The sequence below is a fragment of the Paramormyrops kingsleyae genome, chromosome 4 (genome assembly GCF_048594095.1).
Source record: "Paramormyrops kingsleyae isolate MSU_618 chromosome 4, PKINGS_0.4, whole genome shotgun sequence".
NCBI lineage: Eukaryota > Metazoa > Chordata > Actinopteri > Osteoglossiformes > Mormyridae > Paramormyrops > Paramormyrops kingsleyae.
The window spans coordinates 30,746,396-30,766,722 of NC_132800.1; the positions used below are offsets into that span (position 1 = coordinate 30,746,396).

General features: G+C 45.7%; 2 protein-coding genes and 1 non-coding gene across 8 annotated transcripts; 2 read left to right on the plus strand and 1 right to left on the minus strand.

The window, feature by feature from the left end:
* Window positions 1-1,484: 1,484 nt before the first annotated feature.
* LOC111833161 (potassium inwardly rectifying channel subfamily J member 10) lies at window positions 1,485-16,138 on the plus strand. 6 transcript variants are annotated; one of them, XM_023791136.2, is made up of 8 exons: window positions 1,485-1,633; window positions 5,692-5,745; window positions 6,302-6,468; window positions 9,266-9,616; window positions 10,590-10,801; window positions 10,943-11,074; window positions 12,304-12,481; window positions 13,718-16,138. In XM_023791136.2, the coding sequence occupies exons 3-8, from the start codon at window positions 6,429-6,431 to the stop codon at window positions 14,116-14,118; spliced, it is 1,314 nt and encodes a 437-aa protein (XP_023646904.1). In that variant the 5' UTR covers window positions 1,485-1,633; window positions 5,692-5,745; window positions 6,302-6,428; the 3' UTR covers window positions 14,119-16,138. The 6 variants fall into 6 exon arrangements, with proteins under 6 accessions (XP_023646904.1, XP_023646907.1, XP_023646908.1 ...); XM_023791135.2 differs by lacking the exon at window positions 1,485-1,633 and adding an exon at window positions 1,640-1,995; XM_023791139.2 differs by lacking the exon at window positions 6,302-6,468.
* LOC111833164 (U5 spliceosomal RNA) lies at window positions 9,969-10,082 on the plus strand. The gene has a single exon (XR_002835692.2). It is a non-coding gene; the product is annotated as a U5 spliceosomal RNA (small nuclear RNA).
* Window positions 16,139-16,447: 309 nt separating the features above from the next.
* On the minus strand, window positions 16,448-20,071 carry LOC111833144 (SLAM family member 5-like). Its single transcript, XM_072711126.1, has 6 exons — window positions 19,917-20,071; window positions 18,871-19,191; window positions 18,427-18,690; window positions 18,017-18,121; window positions 17,791-17,855; window positions 16,448-16,710 (listed from the first exon to the last, which is right to left on the minus strand). The coding sequence occupies exons 1-6, from the start codon at window positions 19,978-19,980 to the stop codon at window positions 16,561-16,563; spliced, it is 969 nt and encodes a 322-aa protein (XP_072567227.1). The 5' UTR covers window positions 19,981-20,071; the 3' UTR covers window positions 16,448-16,560.
* Between the last annotated feature and the right edge of the window lie 256 nt (window positions 20,072-20,327).

The window sequence follows — 20,327 nt, forward strand, 5'->3', positions numbered from 1 at the left end:
ACCAGGAGGAACCCAGGACTCACTGCACCAGCGTAGGGTCTGACAATGGGACCAAGGATTTCATCCCGATATCTAATGCCAGTCAAGGTGCCGCTGTCTAGCCTGTAGTGGTCTGTATGTCCCTCCATGGATACCATCACTGACCCACCACCAAACCGGTCATGCTGAACAATGTCACAGGCAGCATAATGTTCTCCGCAGCTTCTCCAGACCTTTTCACTTCTGTCACATGTGCTCAGGGTGAACCTGCTCTCATCTGTGAAAGGCACAGGGCGCCAGTGGTGGACCTGCCAATTCTGGTATTCTATGGCAAATGCCAATCGAGCTCCACGGTGCCGGGCAGTGAACACAAGGCCCACTAGAGGACGTTGAGCCCTCAGGCCACCCTCATGAAGTCTGTTTCTGATTGTTTGCTCAGAGACATGCACACCAGTGGCCTGCTGGAGGTCATTTTGTAGAGCTCTGGCAGTGCTCATCCTGTTTCTCCTTGCTCAAAGGAGCAGATACTGGTCCTGCTGACAGGTTAAGGACCTTCTACAGCCCTGTCCAGCTCTCCTAGAGTAACTGCCTATCTCCTGGAATCTCCTCCATGCCCTTGAGACTGTGCTGGGAGACACAGCAAACCTTCTGGCATTGGTACATATTGATGCACCATCCTGGAGGAGTTGGACTCCCTGTGCAACCTCTGTAGGGTGCAGGTATCACCTCATGCTACCAGTAGTGACACTGACCGTAGCCAAATGCAAAACTAGTGAAAAACAGCCAGAAAAGATGAGGATGGAAAAATGTAGATTAAACTGATTAACAACCCCCTCGCTACTTGACTAACCAATTGACTGATCAATATCCCAGAAGTTTAATTGACTTGATGCTATATTCTGATTAAAAAGTGTTCCTTTAATTTTTTAGCAGTGTATTATGAGTTGCTTAGAGGAAGCCATTGCACCAAGCATCTCTAACAACTCAGTCATTTTGTGGGATGTTTTTAAAGTAAATTAATCAAGTTTAAATGCTTTGTTGTTTGCAAGCATTTCTAGAACCCGAGAAACTGACTTTGAAGCTCCAGACTGTACTACTAGAATATTTTCAGGTTCAGGATAAACCATTGGAATATGGATGGACAGACGGATGGATGGATGCTTCTGGACGAACCCCAAAGCCAAATAACACTTCATTCTTAGCTACTGTATGTGTTATAATTTCCACGTCTACATTCCCCTTCTGCAGGAGTGTTGTATTCCGCTTTAAAAAGGTAATATACGTTCTCGCAGTCATTCAAGCAGGTTTTTCACGCTTCAGTCTGAAGGGTCTCCTCGGGTGTGGAGACACCGAATACCCAGCACGCCCCCGATCACACAGACAGAAAAACACACGCGTGTCCGCAGCACAACGTAAAGCAGTAATTAGATTTTACAGCAAGTGTTTTAAGCTTAACTCCCAGTAATGCGAAGTATTTAAAACGGCTGGAGAGACGGACAGAGAGAGGGAGGTTGAGGAGAGAAGAGCGGAGCAGAGGGGAGAGAATGGGGGTGGCGAGCTGAATTAATGAATTGAAAAGGTCTTGTGAGAGAGGGGGGAAGTGACTGAATAGTTCTTTTTTTCCATTTTCAATGAGAGAGAAACGAGAGAGAAGGTACACACGCAAGCCGACACGACTTCATATAAACACACAAACTCCTGTAGAAAGCACAGCTGCGCTGGGAGCGAAAGGAAGACTTAGGGCTCCGGTAGCCGGCGCTCCGCGTCTGTCCGACCGGTACGAGCTGACTCTAATAACTCAGTACTGCACTAAAACAAGCAAACTACCTGCAAATAAAACATGTAAAGCATTAGGCTAGTGGGCATGCAAGTGATAAAACAGTCATTAAGTGCAGGGAACTCCGAAAGGATCGTTTGTAGAAGAGACCCTTCTGGTCACATTTTGTTTATTTCTTTGAGGCCTTAATAATAAATAATTTGCATTGATATCAGTGGCAGAAGAATCCCAGCGAACAGGTAAGAAATATTCATCCTGAACGTAAAAGATAGAATCCGTGCTATAAGTAACTTTTCAGAGAAATCGTGAACGCTGTCCGAATAATAGTCGGACATTTTCCCCATGATGCCGAACACTGTTCACCTGTTCTGTAAGATCTGACTTCTGACTGTTGGCTTCCCCGTCGGAATACTGTCGCAAGCCGCAAAGATTCTTTTTCTCATGTCATTTTCGTACATTATGTATATGCATGCAGTATGGTTTCAAATCATTTAATACATTTTCTTCAAAAACTACAAATACAATTTCCCATTGGCCATGTACAATATCTCGTTTTCTGTATTAGAATGTGCATTGTTAGACGATTGGGGGACACGGCTCGTCATTCTAAACTGTAGCCTATATATGCCCTGGAAAGCTAATTTCCTTGTGCTACATTAGAAAGTCATACTGAGCTGAGAGACTGTCAGGTGTACCCGTTGCCTTTGCAGGAGTCGAGCGTATCATTCCCGCAGAAGTCTCACTTTTTTATGAGGAAAAAAAATGTAGTAATTTGTTGTCATCGGGTACTTCAATAACATTCTTTTTTTTTTTTTTTTTAAATAATTTATTAATAAAAACACAACTCAAGCAGGTTTAACCGTGTTATTTTTTCAGTCCCTCAGTCATTATGTGGTAAAAAAAAAATCTTTAATCCTTTAGTAGGTCTAAGTATTTTGAGAAGACGTAAACACATCTTGTTGTCTTGTATTATACGTAGTAGTAGTAATAATAATAATAATAATAATAATAATAATAATAATAATAATAATAATGTTGCTTTACTTTTATCTCGAGCTACTCACAGTTTTATATGTTGTCACTGTTTCAGAAACACATTGTATTCCCCTGAGCCAAAAGCATTCACCAAGGGCTCCTGTGTAGTTTCTTTTTAAAAATAATTTTCCATACGTCGACATAGGACTCAGATGGTTCTCTTGAAACAAGAAGGACATAGAGCGTGGTCCTTTACCTAATGTAATTTAATGAAAATGTTTATCTTCAGCTTCTTGACTAAAAGCTCTGTTTTTATCCAATAAATCATCTATTTATGATGGTCTGTGCATCTTTGCAGCATTCGGCGCACAATTTAAAGACACAAGTAAAATTTTCTGGAAAACATTTCATGTCACAGGCAGTCCCACACATGGATTACATTTGCATTCAGTTGTTTTCTTGTATTCCAGTATACTGTATATTCACAGTGAGTGACCTGTATTCCAGTATACTGTATGTTCACAGTGAATGACCTGTATTCCAGTATACTGTATGTTCACAGTGAGTGACCTGTATTCCAGTATACTGTATATTCACAGTGAGTGACCTGTATTCCAGTATACTGTATGTTCACAGTGAATGACCTGTATTCCAGTATACTGTATGTTCACAGTGAGTGACCTGTATTCCAGTATACTGTATATTCACAGTGAGTGACCTGTATTCCAGTATACTGTATGTTCACAGTGAGTGACCTGTATTCCAGTATACTGTATGTTCACAGTGAGTGACCTGTATTCCAGTATACTGTATGTTCACAGTGAGCATGGGCGTCGCCACCATTAAATCTGAGGGGGACTTGTCCCCCTCACATTTCATAATTATTCGTTTGGATCCCCCCCACATTTAACATAAAATATTAGTTTTATGCCAGTGTGTCCCCCCCCACATTCAAAATGCTTCTGACAACTCTGATAGTGAGTGACCTGTATTCCAGTGTATTGTATGTTCACAGTGAGTGACCTGTATTCCAGTGTCCTGTTATGTTCAAGCGAGGGATAAATCACATATAAGATACATTCTGGATGTTTCAATTATTATCTTACTATCAGCATCATTATTAACTTTTAAAAGTGTACGAGAATCTGTAGGATCAGGAATATTTTAATTATACACATTCCCTTGTAATGTCTTTTTTGGGGACATTGATAAAGAGATGGGTAACCCACTGAAATTATACACTTTGGGGCAACTAAGTTATGCAGAGTACTAATGTCTCAGACAGGCCTCACAACTGTAAACTGAATCAAATGGAAATTAATCACTTGTAACCCTGATCAAGATAACTGGGTGGATGGATTGATGGAACTGATGACATCACTTGCAAACTCACAGTTTAAATAATCACTGTTTATATCTGTGTACGTCATTTCTTTGGTACCTGAATCACTTTCTAAATCTGTCTCTCTATTTCTGTGTGTGTCTCTGGGCATCGGTCCTCACAAAGGCCGCCTTCCGCTCGGTGGAAATTCGCCGACAAAGACACGGCAGGACTTTGGAAAGAGCTGGCACGGCATTGGGTCGCAAGTTTGTTCCTTTAACTGATAATTAATGAAACACGTGGGAGCGTTTTATTGACACTTGTTTTGTATTTAACAGCCAGGAACCAACAAGCGTAAAACACCGTTTTGTGGCTGTCTGAATTGCTTTTCACAGACTCTTTAGTGAAGGTAATAATGTATGTGAAACAGCGATTAGGAAAGCAGAACAGGTTCGGAGCATGAAGGCGGTGTACAGGGTGATGCGGGTTCGGCTCGATCGGACTTATGAGGAAAGCTCATGTTTTTATGCTGAACCACTGACTGAGGGGGCTTCGAGCCTCATTAGGCCAAATTAGCAGATTTAGGATGCAGATAATCTGGCTCAGTGTGTGAGTGGTAGCTTCCGACGTTGTCGGCCACCCCGGCTGGGCTTTGTCGGACCTGCGTGGGCCCGCTCTGAGAGTACACGCAGATGACCAGTCGATAAACGTGAATGCATAATGAATGAATGGAGCGATGGTGAATAAATATGAATCGGGTAGCGTGGAGTTGTGGAATGCCGGCACTGCGGATGGTCAACGTGGTTCCTCGGCGATGCCAGAACCTTACCGCAGTGGCCAGTAACGTGCAAGTTCTTCTCCATGATGTCTAGAAACACGCATGCGGTGGACAAAATTAAGGAATCGCCTAATAATCTAATAAAATTAAACACCAAATAAGTGGTAGGGCCGCCCTTTGTCTTCAGCCCTTCTTTGAATGCTGTCACTACGAGCGCGGACCTGTAGGCAGTGGAATATTGGGCCATTCTTCAAGGCAAGCAGCCTACAGCTCTTAGAGGGATGGAGGAGGTGGAAATCTGCTTTGCACTCCGCATTCCTGAACTTCCCATAAAAGTTCAGTGATGTTTAGATGTGGTGACTGAGGAGGTTGTGGAAGGCGGATGACTTTGTCCTGGTGTTCTTCAAGCCACTCTTGTGCTTTTAGAGGCATTATCATCTCGGGTTACGGGAGCCCCCCCCCCCCCCCGAGGGAACAGAGTATTACTCAGCAGTCCAGGTTCTGTGCTCCCTAGGTCATCGTCCTAGGCGGTCTCTGACTGGCAACCTGAGCAAAAACTCCAGCTTCATGAAGCTCATGACATGCAATATTTGTTGTGAGTGGGTGACAGAGACACTGATTCAGATCTGTGGCAACTTTTGAAGCCATTTGGGCTGTTTAACAACCATCCCATTCAGTGTCCTGTTTTATAGACTTTAAATTGTGTTGCATCTGAATTGTGCCACATAAATAAACTTGCCTTGCCTGACACTTACTGCTAGTTTGCATTCATTCTAATTTCTTTGACCTTTTTAGCTGCATTTTGAATTATGACTTAAATGCTTCAGTGTTACAGTGATTTTTAATGTGCTTTTTCCGCAGTGTGATTGGCAGTAAGGCAGTGAGAAAATCTGCTTAAGTGACAGGAGTTTGAAGGTGAGTCTCAGGCTGCACAGGGCACACCTCAGGAAGCCAGATCCTCCAGTGAACATCTCTCCTCACTGCTCCTCGCTGCTCCTCACTGCTCCTCTCTGCTCCTGCATGTGGCCTCCCGCCCGGTTCTCCTTCATGGTCGTGCCATGGTCACCCGGGCCACGGAGGACTGGGGCTTGGGGCTCGCTGACTGGGCTGGCCTTGTGGAGGCCTCTGTTGGGTTGGGGGGGGGTGGGTTTGCAGAGTGCTCATGTGCCCGCTCTGCGGGGGTATGCGTTCCTCTCCGGGCCTCTTCCATGAAGGAGGGTTAACAGCAGGCCTGCTTGTGCAGGATTACCCAGCGCTCTGGAATACTAACGAGGGCCTCTTTGTCACAAATCCGTGTCTGTCTCTCTTCCTCGGCCCCCTCCAGCACCCTCCCAGCCAGCTCTCTCTTTTACTCACACACACACAGACACACACACACACACACACATACACACACACACACACACACACAACTCTGCCCCCCCCCTCTCAATGGTGTCCTTTGTCCCTTTCATCTTTCTTCTAAACAAAGGATTCTTGTCCACATGGGAGGGAGAGAGAAGCAGCAAAAGCGAGTGAGCGAGGAAAGGAAAGACACCAGCGAAAACGGCAGAGACATGGAGGACCGGCGATAGCAAAAGTTAGGAGGCAAGATAGGGATGAAGTGGACGGAGGAAGAGAACGGCAGAGTAACTATTGGTGATTATGCCACTAAGCCCGCTGGTTACGTTTTGGCAGTTCCGGCTGCTTTTCCGGAATGCGTTTTGTTGAACAGCCAATATTGTAGCTGATGATGTAAAGCCTCTTTGCTTAGGGTGTTTTTTTTTTTCAGAAATGGATGCAGGATTTAATTCAGTAACCGTAAGGCACTGATGTCATGAATGAAATATCACAAGTTGGAATGCAGCGATGCTGATCACACTGGCTACACGTGACGTCAGGGGTTTTAGTCGTCATGCATGGGCTGCTTTTGATAATCTGCTTACTTTGCAGATCTTATCTGTCTTGTCAGAGTTGCGGTTGAGTTGGAAACCGAAAAGTGCCATGGGGACTTCGTTAACGTCTCTGCATTAGAAGGACTTGGGTGGAACATTGACACAGGGTAGTAGGTTACTGTTGGCGTGGTAATGATGGCTGTCACATGTCATCACTGTCTGCTGATACTGTGTTTGTGTGAGTGTGTGTGTGACAGAGGGCTTCTCTGCATGCACTGCTATGTGTGCGTGTGCGTTCCCCGTGCATGGCTGTGCACTGCGAATAGGTCAGGGAGGCACATGCTTGGCTGAGTAGGCTGAAGCCCAGCAGGAAGGTCAGAGGTCAGAGCTGTTGGCTGAGCAGCGTCCCCAGTGGACACTGATGAAAGTGCAGGCAGTATCAGCAGGCACAATGACAGAGTCAACTGCTTGCACACATGAAAAGTAGCTCTATCCTTCATTCTTAGATCCTTCGGCCCCTCAGATTCCCAGATAATTCACTCTTCCTCTTCTTCACATTCTGCCTGGTGATTATTATCCACACAACAAATGTTTCCTTTCTCTCCACTGTATTTTGATTAGCATTCCTTCCTAACCTTAGGGCCTCAGTTTGGATTTGAACTCGAACGCCAGTGGGGACTGTGGGGAGGACATGGGGCTGTGTAAACACGGTATAAACGCATTATTTACTTCAAAAGGCAACTCATTGTGTTTGGCATAAAGAAACATGCTATTGAGTTGCATGCTATATGAACCGGGAGCATGACTGACAAAAAACAGCGATTCGTCACATGGGGAATGGTAGCTGATGTGGGGGAGGGCGGGGTGGGGGGGCGCCAGCGCTGCTGTGACCTTGCGTGACAGGGCTGCCGTCAAAGCTGAAGCCACCAGCTTCGATCTCCAAGCTTCTACATGCCTCCACCTTTCACTGTCAACCTTCATCTTCCAAAACAAATCCCATCCGTTTATATCGTAAAGACAGTCTGGATGTCGGTGGGATGGAGAACCGGACGTTATACTCTTACTGGCCGCTTACCTTGGCGTTGTGATGACACGCCTGGGAGATGAGTCTCCTAGAAAGGAATAAATTATTTCAAGCAAACCTTTAAGAAAAGCTGTATTTGGGAGGTGGAACCTTCCCTGTGGTTCCCCTTGCCTTTCAAAAGGGGAAAATGATTATCTGTTCTATCAGGAATGAGCGGAGCCTTAAGTGCAGTCACCAGAGGGACAGAAAGTAACCCATCTGAGCAGACTCAGATTACCTCGCTGCTTCAGATAGTGCTTTGATTCGTGGCTGTTGCTGCAGAGAATCATTATTATAATTGCCAGTTCTTATTCTTGAAGTCCTGCAGCTGTTGAATAATATTTATTGCTCGATTTATACAGATCTAATTCGTGCTAGGGGAAAAAGTTGTGAATGAAGAAGAGTTGGATGGTGAAACAGACAAGGGCAGCTTTGTGGATGTGCTTTTGTTCTCGCTGCTAGATTTACAGCCCCCCCCCCCCCCCGTGCTTCATTCCCCCTGAAACATCGTAGTCCAAGCCACTCGCTCCCTCTGTCCTGTTTATATCCACACATCTTTGTTTGCCATGACACCAGTAGCTGCATTCAGTTCTGCGTATCATAAAAAATTCCCTCCGGCAAAAGTTTTCATCTGACTAAGCTAAAAGACTCCGGGAGGTTGTTGTCATAGTAACGGCCTCGTACACAACGCTCCCTGTGTAAGCACCAAGTTAAGTGTGGGTTGCTACATTTGCACATAGACTGTTTCTGTGTATATATGTATGTGTTTGAAAGCTCTATTCATTCACTCCGTTTCGCCTTCAAGAACCTGAGGTGAAGGCAGCGGAAAGCAGGTTAAGTGCCGTATTTGCACTGTCTCTTTTCTGGCCGAAAGGGGGAATGTAGGTCTGGCCCCTCCCGGGAGATAGCGCCGGGTCTTCCCCTGAAAGGGCGAGACGCGGAGGTGCAAACCCGAGCTGGGGAGGGCGTTCCACCAAGATGGAGGGCGGGGCTGAAATCAGGTGAAAAGAGTGTGGGAAAACGGAGAGATAGGGTAACAGGGAACAAGTGCGGCTACATGGTGCCTGGGAGGGAGACCCTGGCGGACAGGGAGACGAGACGCGGAAAGACCAATAATGGGCCAATTCAAGTACAAATTTCTACCCTTGCCAGATGAAATGTTTGCCTGCTTCAATTCCCAGTTGAAAATTTGCCCTTTGCCCCATGTTTGCCAGTTAAAGGTTCCTCTCACGGAGAATAAAGCATGCCTTTTTCCTTCGTGTTTGCCCGGAATCGATCTGCACCGTAGCACAGCATAAAAAAAAAACTGCCGTTTTTGCTAATGAGGGAGAAAATTGCGGATTCGTCCCTCGCTGTCCCACACTGTTTTGCGGCATACAGCCAGACCCTCACAGGTCCGTTTTTACACATTGATAGACTTAATAAATACTGGTTGTAATTGATCGGACGTGACTCTGTTATGCGTGACGTCCAAACTTCCCCTGCGCTGACCCCACAGAGATGACCTCAGCCGCACCCCCCAACTCCCAGAGCACCTCCCCCCAGAAGGTGTGCCATTCTCAGACGACCCAGACAGACGTGCTGAAGCCTCTACTCACAGGGGGCATCGTCGGAGGACAGGGGGCGCTGCGGAGGCGCCGGCGCGTGCTTTCCAAGGATGGCCGGAGCAACGTGCGCATCGACCACGTCAGCGGGCGTGGGGCGCTCTACCTGCGCGACCTCTGGACCACCTTCTTGGACATGCAGTGGCGCTACAAGTTCTTCCTGTTCTCCGCCACCTTTGCCGGGACCTGGTTCCTGTTTGGGGTGCTGTGGTACCTGGTGGCCCTCGTCCACGGAGACCTGCTGGGTGAGTCCAAGTGGTCCGGAGGCCTGGAGGCACAGACTGGATGAGCGACCAGCTCGCTCACAGCTACAGAGGTGTTCATGCCTGGCCAAGACCAGGACATGCGTGTGTCACTACGGGTTAGGCCTCTGTGTCTGGGATCGGAAAACTTCCCGGTACCATTTGGCTCTGTGCTCTGACCCCAAACTTCAGTCACCAGTGAATGTCTGTGTCTCAGGATTGAATTTCATTGTACTTACAGTACTACCTGTGAGGATAAAGTCATTCTGTTCTATCTTGACAATATTTCCGTACATTCTAGTGGTTACTTTGAGACAATGAGTAATTTCAATTACGGCATTTTAGAGACCTAGTTTACGCACGACTCTCTTCATCCCATATAAATCTTTCGCCTTTTACTAAAGATTTTTGTGGAGAGGTGATAGTGATGAGTTCATGGTATTTTTGGAGGCTCTGTCCAAGCAAAGCTGCTTTTGTGGGCAGTGGTGGCTTAATGGTTAGGGAAGCGCACTTGCAATTGAAACACTGCAGGTTCGAATCCCCGACCAGCAAGGCACCACTGAGGTACCCTGAGCAAGGTACCGCCCCCAAGCACTGCTCCCCGGGCACTGAATTAGCTGCCCCCTGCTATGTCACGATGTCACATATGGGTTAAACGCAGAGGACACATTTTGTTGTTGTGCACTGTGTGCTGTGGTGTGTCAACAATAACCACTGATCACTAAATTCTAAAATTCACACTGAAATAGTTCAGAAATTCAGGCAAATGACATTCCCAGATTTTTTCCCTCCATATTCCTATTATTATTCCCATCATTATCATTAGTTACGTCCTTATGGCCCAAGTGCTCACCTACAGATGTAGATTTGGGCTACACAACAGAGAGTAACACTGCTCCCTAGTGAAAGTGCTGTCGAGTACACCTTGCTGCCAGGAGTGACCCTGTCCCGCACCCCGACCTCCTTGCCTTGGCAGAGTTTGACCCCCCGTCGAATCACACCCCGTGCGTGATGCAGATGCAGACCCTCACGGGGGCCTTCCTCTTCTCCCTGGAGTCCCAGACCACTATCGGCTACGGCTTCCGGTGCATCACTGAAGAGTGCCCGGTCGCCATCATCCTCCTCATCCTCCAGCTCGTCATCACCATGGTGATGGAGATCTTCATCACTGGCACCTTCCTCGCCAAGGTAGTTTAGGCCATATATCACAGTGCCACTTAGTAGTGCCACACCTTGTTCTTCTCATCTGCCTACGGTACCGAGTGAGATTTGTGAGCCAACACAAACACTAACTGCCCCCCCCCCGCCCCCACCCCGTTTGCCACACAGGTGGCACGGCCTAAGAAGCGAGGGGAGACAGTGAAGTTCAGCCAGCATGCGGTGGTGTCCAACCATGAGGGCCGACCCTGCCTCATGATCCGAGTGGCCAACATGCGCAAGAGCCTGCTTCTGGGATGCCAGGTGGATGGCCAGCCCCATGTGTCCCTCTGTGCGTCACTCTGTGTGTCCCATTGTATCTCTCTGTATGTCCCTCTGTGTGTCTCTCCATGTGTCTCTCTGTATGTTTCTCTGTGTCTCTCCATGTGTCTCTCTGTATGTCTCTCTGTGTGTCTCTCCATGTGTCTCTCTGTATGTTTCTCTGTATGTCTCTCTGTGTGTCTCTCCATGTGTCTCTCCATGTGTCTCTCTGTATGTTTCTCTGTATGTCCCTCTGTGTGTGTCTCCATGTGTCTCTCTGTATGTTTCTCTGTATGTCTCTCTATGTGTCTCTCTGTATGTTTCTCTGTATGTCTCTCCATGTGTCTCTCTGTATGTTTCTCTGTATGTCTCTCTGTGTGTCTCTCCATGTGTCTCTCTGTATGTTTCTCTGTATGTCCCTCTGTGTGTCTCTCCATGTGTCTCTCTGTATGTTTCTCTGTGTGTCTCTCTGTGTGTCTCTCCATGTGTCTCTCTGTATGTCCCACTGTATCTCTGTGTGACTCTCCGTGTGTCCCTCTGTATGTCTCTCTGTTTGTCCCACTGTATCTCTGTGTGACTCTCCGTGTGTCCCTCTGTATGTCTCTCTGTTTGTCCCACTGTATCTCTGTGTGTCCCTCTGTATGTCTCTCTGTTTGTCCCACTGTATCTCTGTGTGACTCTCTGTGTGTCCCTCTGTATGTCTTTCTGTTTGTCCCACTGTATCTCTGTGTGACTCTCCGTGTGTCCCTCTGTATGTCTTTCTGTTTGTCCCATTGTATCTTTGTGTGACTCTCCGTGTGTCTCTCTGTATGTCTTTCTGTTTGTCCCACTGTATCTCTGTGTGACTCTCCGTGTGTCCCTCTGTATGTCTTTCTGTATGTCCCACTGTATCTCTGTCTGACTCTCCGTGGTTCCCTCTTTGTGTCTCTCTGTGTATCCCTCTGTGTCCACGTGTTCCCTGTGTGGGTTCCTTTCCATGCAGTCTGTACTGGCTGTGCAAATGCTTATGAAGTGCTAATGCACATTTTGGTGTGTGAATTGACACAATTTGTTTGGGTCTGCACAGTGTGTGTTATTGTGTGTGTCTGTATGTGTCAGTGACATAATATCGTTATGATTATAGTCATTGGCATTTTTTTGCAGGATTTGTCTGTGGACCCATCTTCTCTCAGTTGGTTTGTGTCCAAGACTGACATTATGAGTGTGTGTATTTGTGCGGGCGTGTCCTTCAGGTGACTGGGAAGCTTCTGCAGACCTCTTTGACCAAGGAGGGCGAGACGGTACGCCTGGACCAGAGGAACGTCCCCTTCCAGGTGGACACCTCCAGTGACAGCCCCTTCCTCATCCTGCCCCTCACCTTCTACCACGTGATTGATGAGAGCAGCCCCTTGCGACCCTGGGCCGCCAAGGGTATGACAGGGGGGTAGCGGGGGTTGTTAGAGTGGAGGTGTGCAGTGTGAATGGAGGTGTAAATGTGTGAATGGAGGGGTACAGTGTGAATGTGTGAATGGAGGTGTGCAGTGTTAGACTACATGTGTGTAAAGGTTTTTCTTATAAAATTTGGAAAAATTATAAGCACTACTCCAAACTGGAGCAGAACCACCAAACTTGAGCAAAACCACATTTTTTTGTTTGCGGTTGAGTAGATGGGGCAGAGGATTGAGACACAAAGTTCGGTGTGTGTGTGTGTGTGTATGTGTGCGTGTGGACCAGGTATACCTTACTTTGTGAGGACCAAATGTCCCCACAACATGATGAATACCCATTTTTTTAACCTTATGGGGACCATTTTCCTGGGAAAACTGTATTTTATAAAAATCCGTGACTGCAATGAACAAACTAAAATTGCAAAAATTCTTGTATTTTTTTTGGTCACTTATGGTTAGGGCTGGGTGGGGGTTAAGGTTGTCATAGTTAGCATTAGCATTTATCCCATAGAAATGAATGAGCGGTCCCCATAAGGATATGATTACACGACTGTGTGTGTGTGCGCATGCGCATGTGAGAGTGTGTGTTTGTGTGTGTGTGTGTGTGTGCGTGTTTCTATGTGAGAGTGTGTGTTTGTATGTGAGAGTGTGTGTTTGTATGTGTGTGTGTGTTTGTATGTGTGTGTGTGTGTGTGTGTGTTTGTATGTGTGCGTGTTTCTATGTGAGAGTGTGTGTTTGTATGTGTGTGTGTGTGTTTGTATGTGTGTGTGTGTGTTTGTATGTGTGCGTGTTTCTATGTGAGAGTGTGTGTTTGTATGTGTGTGTTTGTATGTGTGTGTGTGTGTGTTTCTATGTGAGAGTGTGTGTTTGTATGTGTGTGTGTTTGTATGTGTGTGTGTTTGTATGTGTGTGTGAGTTTCTCTCGACTATCACTGCCGGATTCCAAAGTGTGCCAGAGTCATGTGTGAGACTGTTTTTACAGGTGGGGGGTGTACTGAGTGTGGTTGTTGATGCAGATGGGCAGTTGGGGGGGTGGGGAATGGTCTCTGAGGTGGGGGGGGGTCAAGTAGCTGTACTTGTAAAGCATGTCTGCCTGTAAACCCACCATGTGTTTTAGTATGATGGTGAATGTGCATCCCCTGCACGCTGTCACACTGATGCCGGCCTTTCAGCTCACCTTTCATTATGAAGCAGCGGGTCCTGCTCTTCTCTGTGCAGGTGGGGGGTGGACGGACCCCGAGCTGGCCGACTTCGAGCTGCTGGTGATCCTGAGTGCGACGGTGGAGCCCACGTCGGCCACCTGCCAGGTGCGCACCTCCTACCTGCCCGACGAGATCCTGTGGGGATACGAGTTCCCGCCCGTGGTCTCCCTCTCGCCCTCCGGGAAGTATGTGGCCGACTTCTCCTTCTTCGACAAGGTGGCCAAGACCAAGACCCAGCCTCTGTTCAAGCAGATCCCCGCCCAGAGCTCGCCCCCACATGGACAGCCGGGGGGCGGAGTCATTGAAGCGGCGGACCCAGAAAAGATGCGCCTAGAACAGAGCTACAGGGAGAGGGGGGACGAGCGAGTGAGGCCTAGAGACAGCAGTCCACATAGCGTCCGTATTAGCAACGTGTAGCGTGGTGACAGGCAGCTTGTACAAGCACGACTGGAGTAAACACTCCCGCTTCATGCTCATGCTTGTCTGACTGACTGATGAGGCTTTTTTTTAAATGATAGCTCTGGTCTCCCTTGTGTTTTTATCGTGTTATCTTACCTAAACTTTGTTGGAAATGGAGAAGAAACTGTACCATTGAGTGTTTCATTGGTGTTTTTTTTCTCCAAATAATGATTTAATGAGTGAGAGAAGGTCATTTGTGTATCCCGAAGGGGCTGTAGAATGATTTCTGAGCTGTTTGGGAATATTGTGGCCCGGCGGGACTCCTTTACCCCGGAGTGCCCAGCAGGGGTCACTGTTTCTCGACTCGCCGTTTTCAGCTTCTCACAGCATCTGCAGGGCTACGCGTGGACCAGCATCTCCTGATCTTTCTTAAACCCTGAAGCTTAACTCCCTGACAGCACTAAATGAACCATAGACTGAAACAGTTCAACATTTCCACCATATTCCGGGCTTAAGGCCTCATTTTGAAATCTGTCAAACCTTGACGCACTGGTGTGCCTCCAGGACTAGAGACAGGAAGGTGCCCAGAAAAGCACATTGTACACTTTAATAAAAGTTGTCCTAGTGGCACAAATGTAATGAACTTCACCACAGGACAATGAAAGAATGCTAAATTCTCTTTTAGATGCCAAGGTCATGCTGTGTGCATGTGCGTGTGTGTGAGCGTGTGTGTGTGTGTGTGGTATTAGCAGATAAAGTACAGAAAACCACAAAGCACATGGTAGCAGCACACAGAAGATGTTTCATAAGAATAATCAGTAGATGGTATTCAAAACGAAGTGCCAGAGAACAAAAGGGATCTCTTAAAAATGAGACATTTCTTGATCGGTGCTTATGAGAATGCATTTTTATACAAAGTTACATATTTACATTTTTCTATCTATTGTACTAACAGCAGTAGTACACTGATTGGAACTTAGTTACTTGAGAAAATGTGTATGACACTCCTAAAGCACTGGAATGTAAAAAGTTTGTGTTTGTATGTCGGCTTGCGTGCACGTAAGTGCACATGATTAAGTGATTGTATTTTAACAATACTAAAAGCACTTTAATATGGAGAAAAAGTTCTAACGTCACCAGCTGCCTTCACTCTCCTACGTACCTACTTTCATTTCGTGTTCCCGGCTTGTGTTTGTCCGAGTCAGTACATTTCTGTATAAAGTCTGCTACATTAGAATTGAATTTTGGCGCCATCTAGTGGCTGTAGGTAATTCTGACACTGCGTTGCGAGCGTCCGTAGAGGTAAGAAAACCAGTGCAGGAGACGCCAACTGATTGTAGTCAGGCATGAAACTACTTCCGTACTCAGTTAACAATAAAACCGTACTTGACAACAATTAAGCTTCCGTCTCATACAATTGTTTTAAAAAGATGTTTATATAACTTTTCATATGAAGTTACTTTGTTCGTACTAGTGATGAGTTACACGAGTCAAAATCAAACTAATCTGTGCCTTTTATTTAATGCCAGCAGCTCCGTTCTAACTGTTTATTATGTCAAAATCAGAGCTGTACTTAAGCAAACTTAACTGCGTAGGGCTGCTTTTTCTTTTCTCAGACTGAAACCGGGTTGGAATGAATATGCACGTATACGATGTTTAGACTGTAACCCTCAGCTGGTTAGGCTAGTTTGCGAGATGGACAGAATGATGAACGCGTGTCTTTGTGTAAATGGCTTGGAAGCCTGGGCACTTTACTCCAGCGACTTTGTGTTTTCCAGACTGACTGCATCTACTTGCAGATGGTGATGGGGTTATTATTAGGAACTTTCCTGCATGGTTGTGTCCAAAATGGCGGTACTCACATGTTTGCAGAGCTGTTGAGAGCACGGATATGCCTCTTTTAAGTGTTGAATGGGTGTTTTTTTTTTAAATCCTTTTGTGCATTGGAAAGAATTTTGCAGTTCAAAACTGCCACACCTAACATTTAATGAAAATATTTTAAGTGCCTGTTCTCAATAAACTTGTCATTCAAAATGCATATTACACCTTGTGTGAGTGTACTTGAGTTTAGGTTACACTTTGCTCCCCTACTTCATGCATCTCAGTCACACATTTTCTGAAATAATGGTTCAGTTAAACTGCTAGTGTAACATGTTTAGATTCTGACATTTTTCTCTATGAACCACACTGTAGTAATAGTGATAGTACTGAGAGCGGTCTTTGGTACCTTTGCTTATTCTGCCTTGCATACATCCCCTGCTTAATCCCCATTGCTGTGTGATTAGAAGAAGGAGTTGTGGGGGGGGGGGGGGGTCATTTCACCTCCAGGCTCACTCACTCAGTTAATATTTTTATTTTATCAGACAGATCAATAAAATCACTCTATTCAACGATGAACAGAGCATTAATCTCTATCACACTATTCTACACCATCAAAAAGCTGCGGCAAAATCACTCTGGTTACATCAGTACTGATATGCTGCCCAGGGTGTCCCCTGCCTCATGTCCTGTGATGGATTGGCATCCTGTCCAGAGTGTCCCCTGCCCTGTGTCCTGTGACAGACTGGCATCCCGTCCAGGGTCTCTCCCCTTCCATGTTCCCTGCACATCCTGGGCAAATATACATATGATAATACTTCATATTCATTTCTTGGAGACCAACATAAGTTTAATTATAAGGGAAGTAACTAAATGGACCATTAAAGCAACACCTAAACATCACTGAGTGGGAGACCATCTACACAGTTTCAGAACAGAGCCATCGAAGGCGATCTCCAAAACATGCACATTGCGGTTTTTTCACGTACAGTGGTACCTCAGTTCTCAAACTCATTAGAACTCGAATTTCCTAAAAGTCGAACCAACCAGTTAAAAAAAAACTCGATCTGAATCTCAGAAGTCAAACCATGAACGCAGACCTAAGATAACTTGTACGCGCGGGGAAAGTCTCAGCCTCGCATTCGCTGTAATAGCATCGTGCATGTTTACACTAGCTGAATCCTCCCGTGACCTGCCAGGTCCCCCGATCTTTCGCTAATCAAACATGTGTGGGATCAGCTTGGACGTCAATTTAGACCCAGTGCCAATCTGCAGGATCTCAAAGGCCAGTTACAACAGCTGTGGGCCGACTTGCTGCAGGAGAGGATACAACAGCTGTACCGGACCGTATCGCCGCATGTATCCAGGCTGGGGGGTGACATGGGACCAGCAGTGTGCCTCTACTGCTGAACTGTCAGTTTGATCTGATATTATAATCATCGCCATACTGTCACATGACCTTTCACCACGTGCAGATTCATTTCATTTCCACCATCTGGGTGCTTAACTCTTTTTTTTGTCACTGAGCGTAATCTGTGAAGAATCATCAGTGAATATGCTTGAGTTGAATAAAAAAAATCATCTTACTGCTGTACGTTTCAACTGCAAACTGACTTAACTAAGCCCAGCTCCTATTTCAAAAGAACATACAGTGCACTCAATCAAAAATAATAACAATAGCCTTTTTAGTGCTTTTTTTTTCAACATAAGGTGCAACTGGACAAAAGCAAAGATCACTGCAGAATACCAAGACATGCACTGGACTAGCAAAGACCAGCTGGTGATCAGGGGAGAGCAGGGAACTTAGGGGAATGAAGGACAGAGTGTGACAGGACCGGACTGATCCTGATCCAAAGCGGTCACTCTCCTCACCCGCGACCTCCTCTCTCTGACATGCGGCTTGTTGGCTTCAGCATACACTGTGTTTTCTTTGGTCACTGCCAGGGAAGATGTAAGAATGTCTGATCACACAATCACTGCTCTATGAATCATAGCTCTATGTGATACATAACAGACGTGTTCAGCTAGACCCACCCATATGTTACTGTGATTTAATTTTGCCTGCAGGTCCTGCCCTGTTCCCATTTCCCCCTCATACCTTTCCTCTTGGCTCTGACTTGGATGATGCGTCCTATGATCGTCAGTACCAGCAGAAACGGACCTCCAATCACAGCAATCACACATGGGCAACTATCCAGTGGAACTGTAATAACACGGCATAATACATATTACGATATAAAAGGCAACTGTTAATCTCACGTGATAAATATTTTTTAAATTCAAACTCCATGTTTGTATTAGGACTACACTGCACAGACCTACATGAGCTGGTTATTTACTAAAAAACTGTCATATTTAGCATTCTAGTTATAAATTAATGTTTCCTTATGTCCATGTTCAATAAGGAAACCTTCAGCCATTAGTGAGTCCTGCTGTAGAGGCATGTGCCTGGGAGTCAAGACTGATGCAGGGACTCATAAAGAGCCGTGACTCTTCCCCTCGGCGTACCGTGTGTCTGACAGGAGGAGACCCTCAGACTCGCGGTCTGGGAGCTGACAGGGTTGCAGGCCGTGCAGGAATAGAGCTCCTCTCCAGCCGTGGGAGTCACCACCAGGGTCTCCTTCCCCTCCGTATCAGGGATCTTCTTACGGTCCTTAGACCAGGAGAGCTCCACCACGCTGCCTTTCACCGTGCAGCTCAGAGTCACGGTACAGGTGCTGTTGTCTGGGCTGTAGCTCACCTGCGAGTCCATCTCCACGGACATGATTCTGTCTGTTCACACCACCAACAGAGACATGATCCGTTTCTTCAAACCGCAATAACTAATGTACCAGCCCTATTTTCACTGTTCATAGATATATTAATATACAGTATATTCAGCTAGCAAACCTAACCCTGCTCATAGAAACACACAGGACAGTTAGATATTGGGTTCTGTGACATTTTCCTTACCATAAACATTAAGTTGTATCACATGTGTCTCTGTTGGCCATGGCGGTGGGAGGGATTCAAAGGTATATTCTCCGCTGTCGCTTTTTATCAGAGGGTTGATGGTTAGAGATCCGTCTCCCTCACTCAGGGTGATTCTCCCTTCATAGGCTTGGTTATAAATAGTTATCCACCCCTCTAACCTTTGCATGATAATAATGTCACTCTTCCGCCACTGCAGATTTGTTCCCCGGCTCGAGTCATTTGTCCCTGACAGAACAGCTGATTCCCCAACAGCACCATTCACGACTCGCCGACACTGTCCAGTGGGCAACTTCAGGAACACTTCAGAAAAAAAAAGTTAATTGTGACATTATTTAAAAAGCAGAAGCACATATTAAACATATACATAAATATATATGACAGTAGAAGTTAAACCAGACAGCCCTAAAGATAGTGTCTTACAAAATAGAATAAAAAAAAACTTAAGTGAGCTTTTTGCTAACTCATAAACAATGGGTTCAATTTTCAGACAAAAAACAAAACAGCCTGAAGTGAATAGAAAGTTATGCAAGAAAAGATCTGAGTCATTCACACTGTACCTGTAATAGTATAAACATAAGCATGGACCCAAAATATTGCTTCAGGATTTTCCACAAGAGCCCTAAACACCATTATGAACAACATAAATATCACCTCAGCTTGGTCATACATTTTGGTGAAATTTTAGAATTAGATTTAGAATTTAGTGATCATTGTTGACACACCACAGCACAAAGTGCACAACAACAAAATGTGTCCTCTGCATTTAACCCATATGTGACATCGTGACATACTGTAGCAGGGGGCAGCTAATTCATCACTCGGGGAGCAGTGCTTGGGGGCGGTACCTTGCTCAGGGTACCTCAGTGGTGCTTTGCTGGTCGGGGATTTGAACCAGCAATCTTTCAATTACAAGTGCATGTCCCTAACCATTTAACCACCACTGCCTACAGCACTGTCTAGAACTGTAAGAATTTCTATGCTGAGCAGAGTGAAAAAAGGTGAAATGGGAAAGGTGGCAGACTTACCCACTGATAAGATCCATATCAAGATAGAGCGATGAAGGAAACAGCGGACAAGTAAGGTGGACATTTTACATACGACACGCAAAGGCTGTTTCCTTGTACGTACTAAACATTCACTTCCCCTACCGGGATGATCTCGATCTGTGTGCTTGGTATCGCGTTTGCTGACAGCGAGGACAAGTCCTTTGAAGTGTATGGACAGGATGTGGTGCTGATATCTCACCTGTGGTTCATCTTGAATGCTGTACAGAAATAATACAGCAGAAAATGCAAATGACAACATAAATGGATTTGAATTACATGCAATTAATCCAAGTGTCTATTTTATTCTTTCTTATATTGACATTTATTTATATCTACATGACATATAAATAAATTTCATCTTTCAACAAACATATTTCAACAATTGCTTAT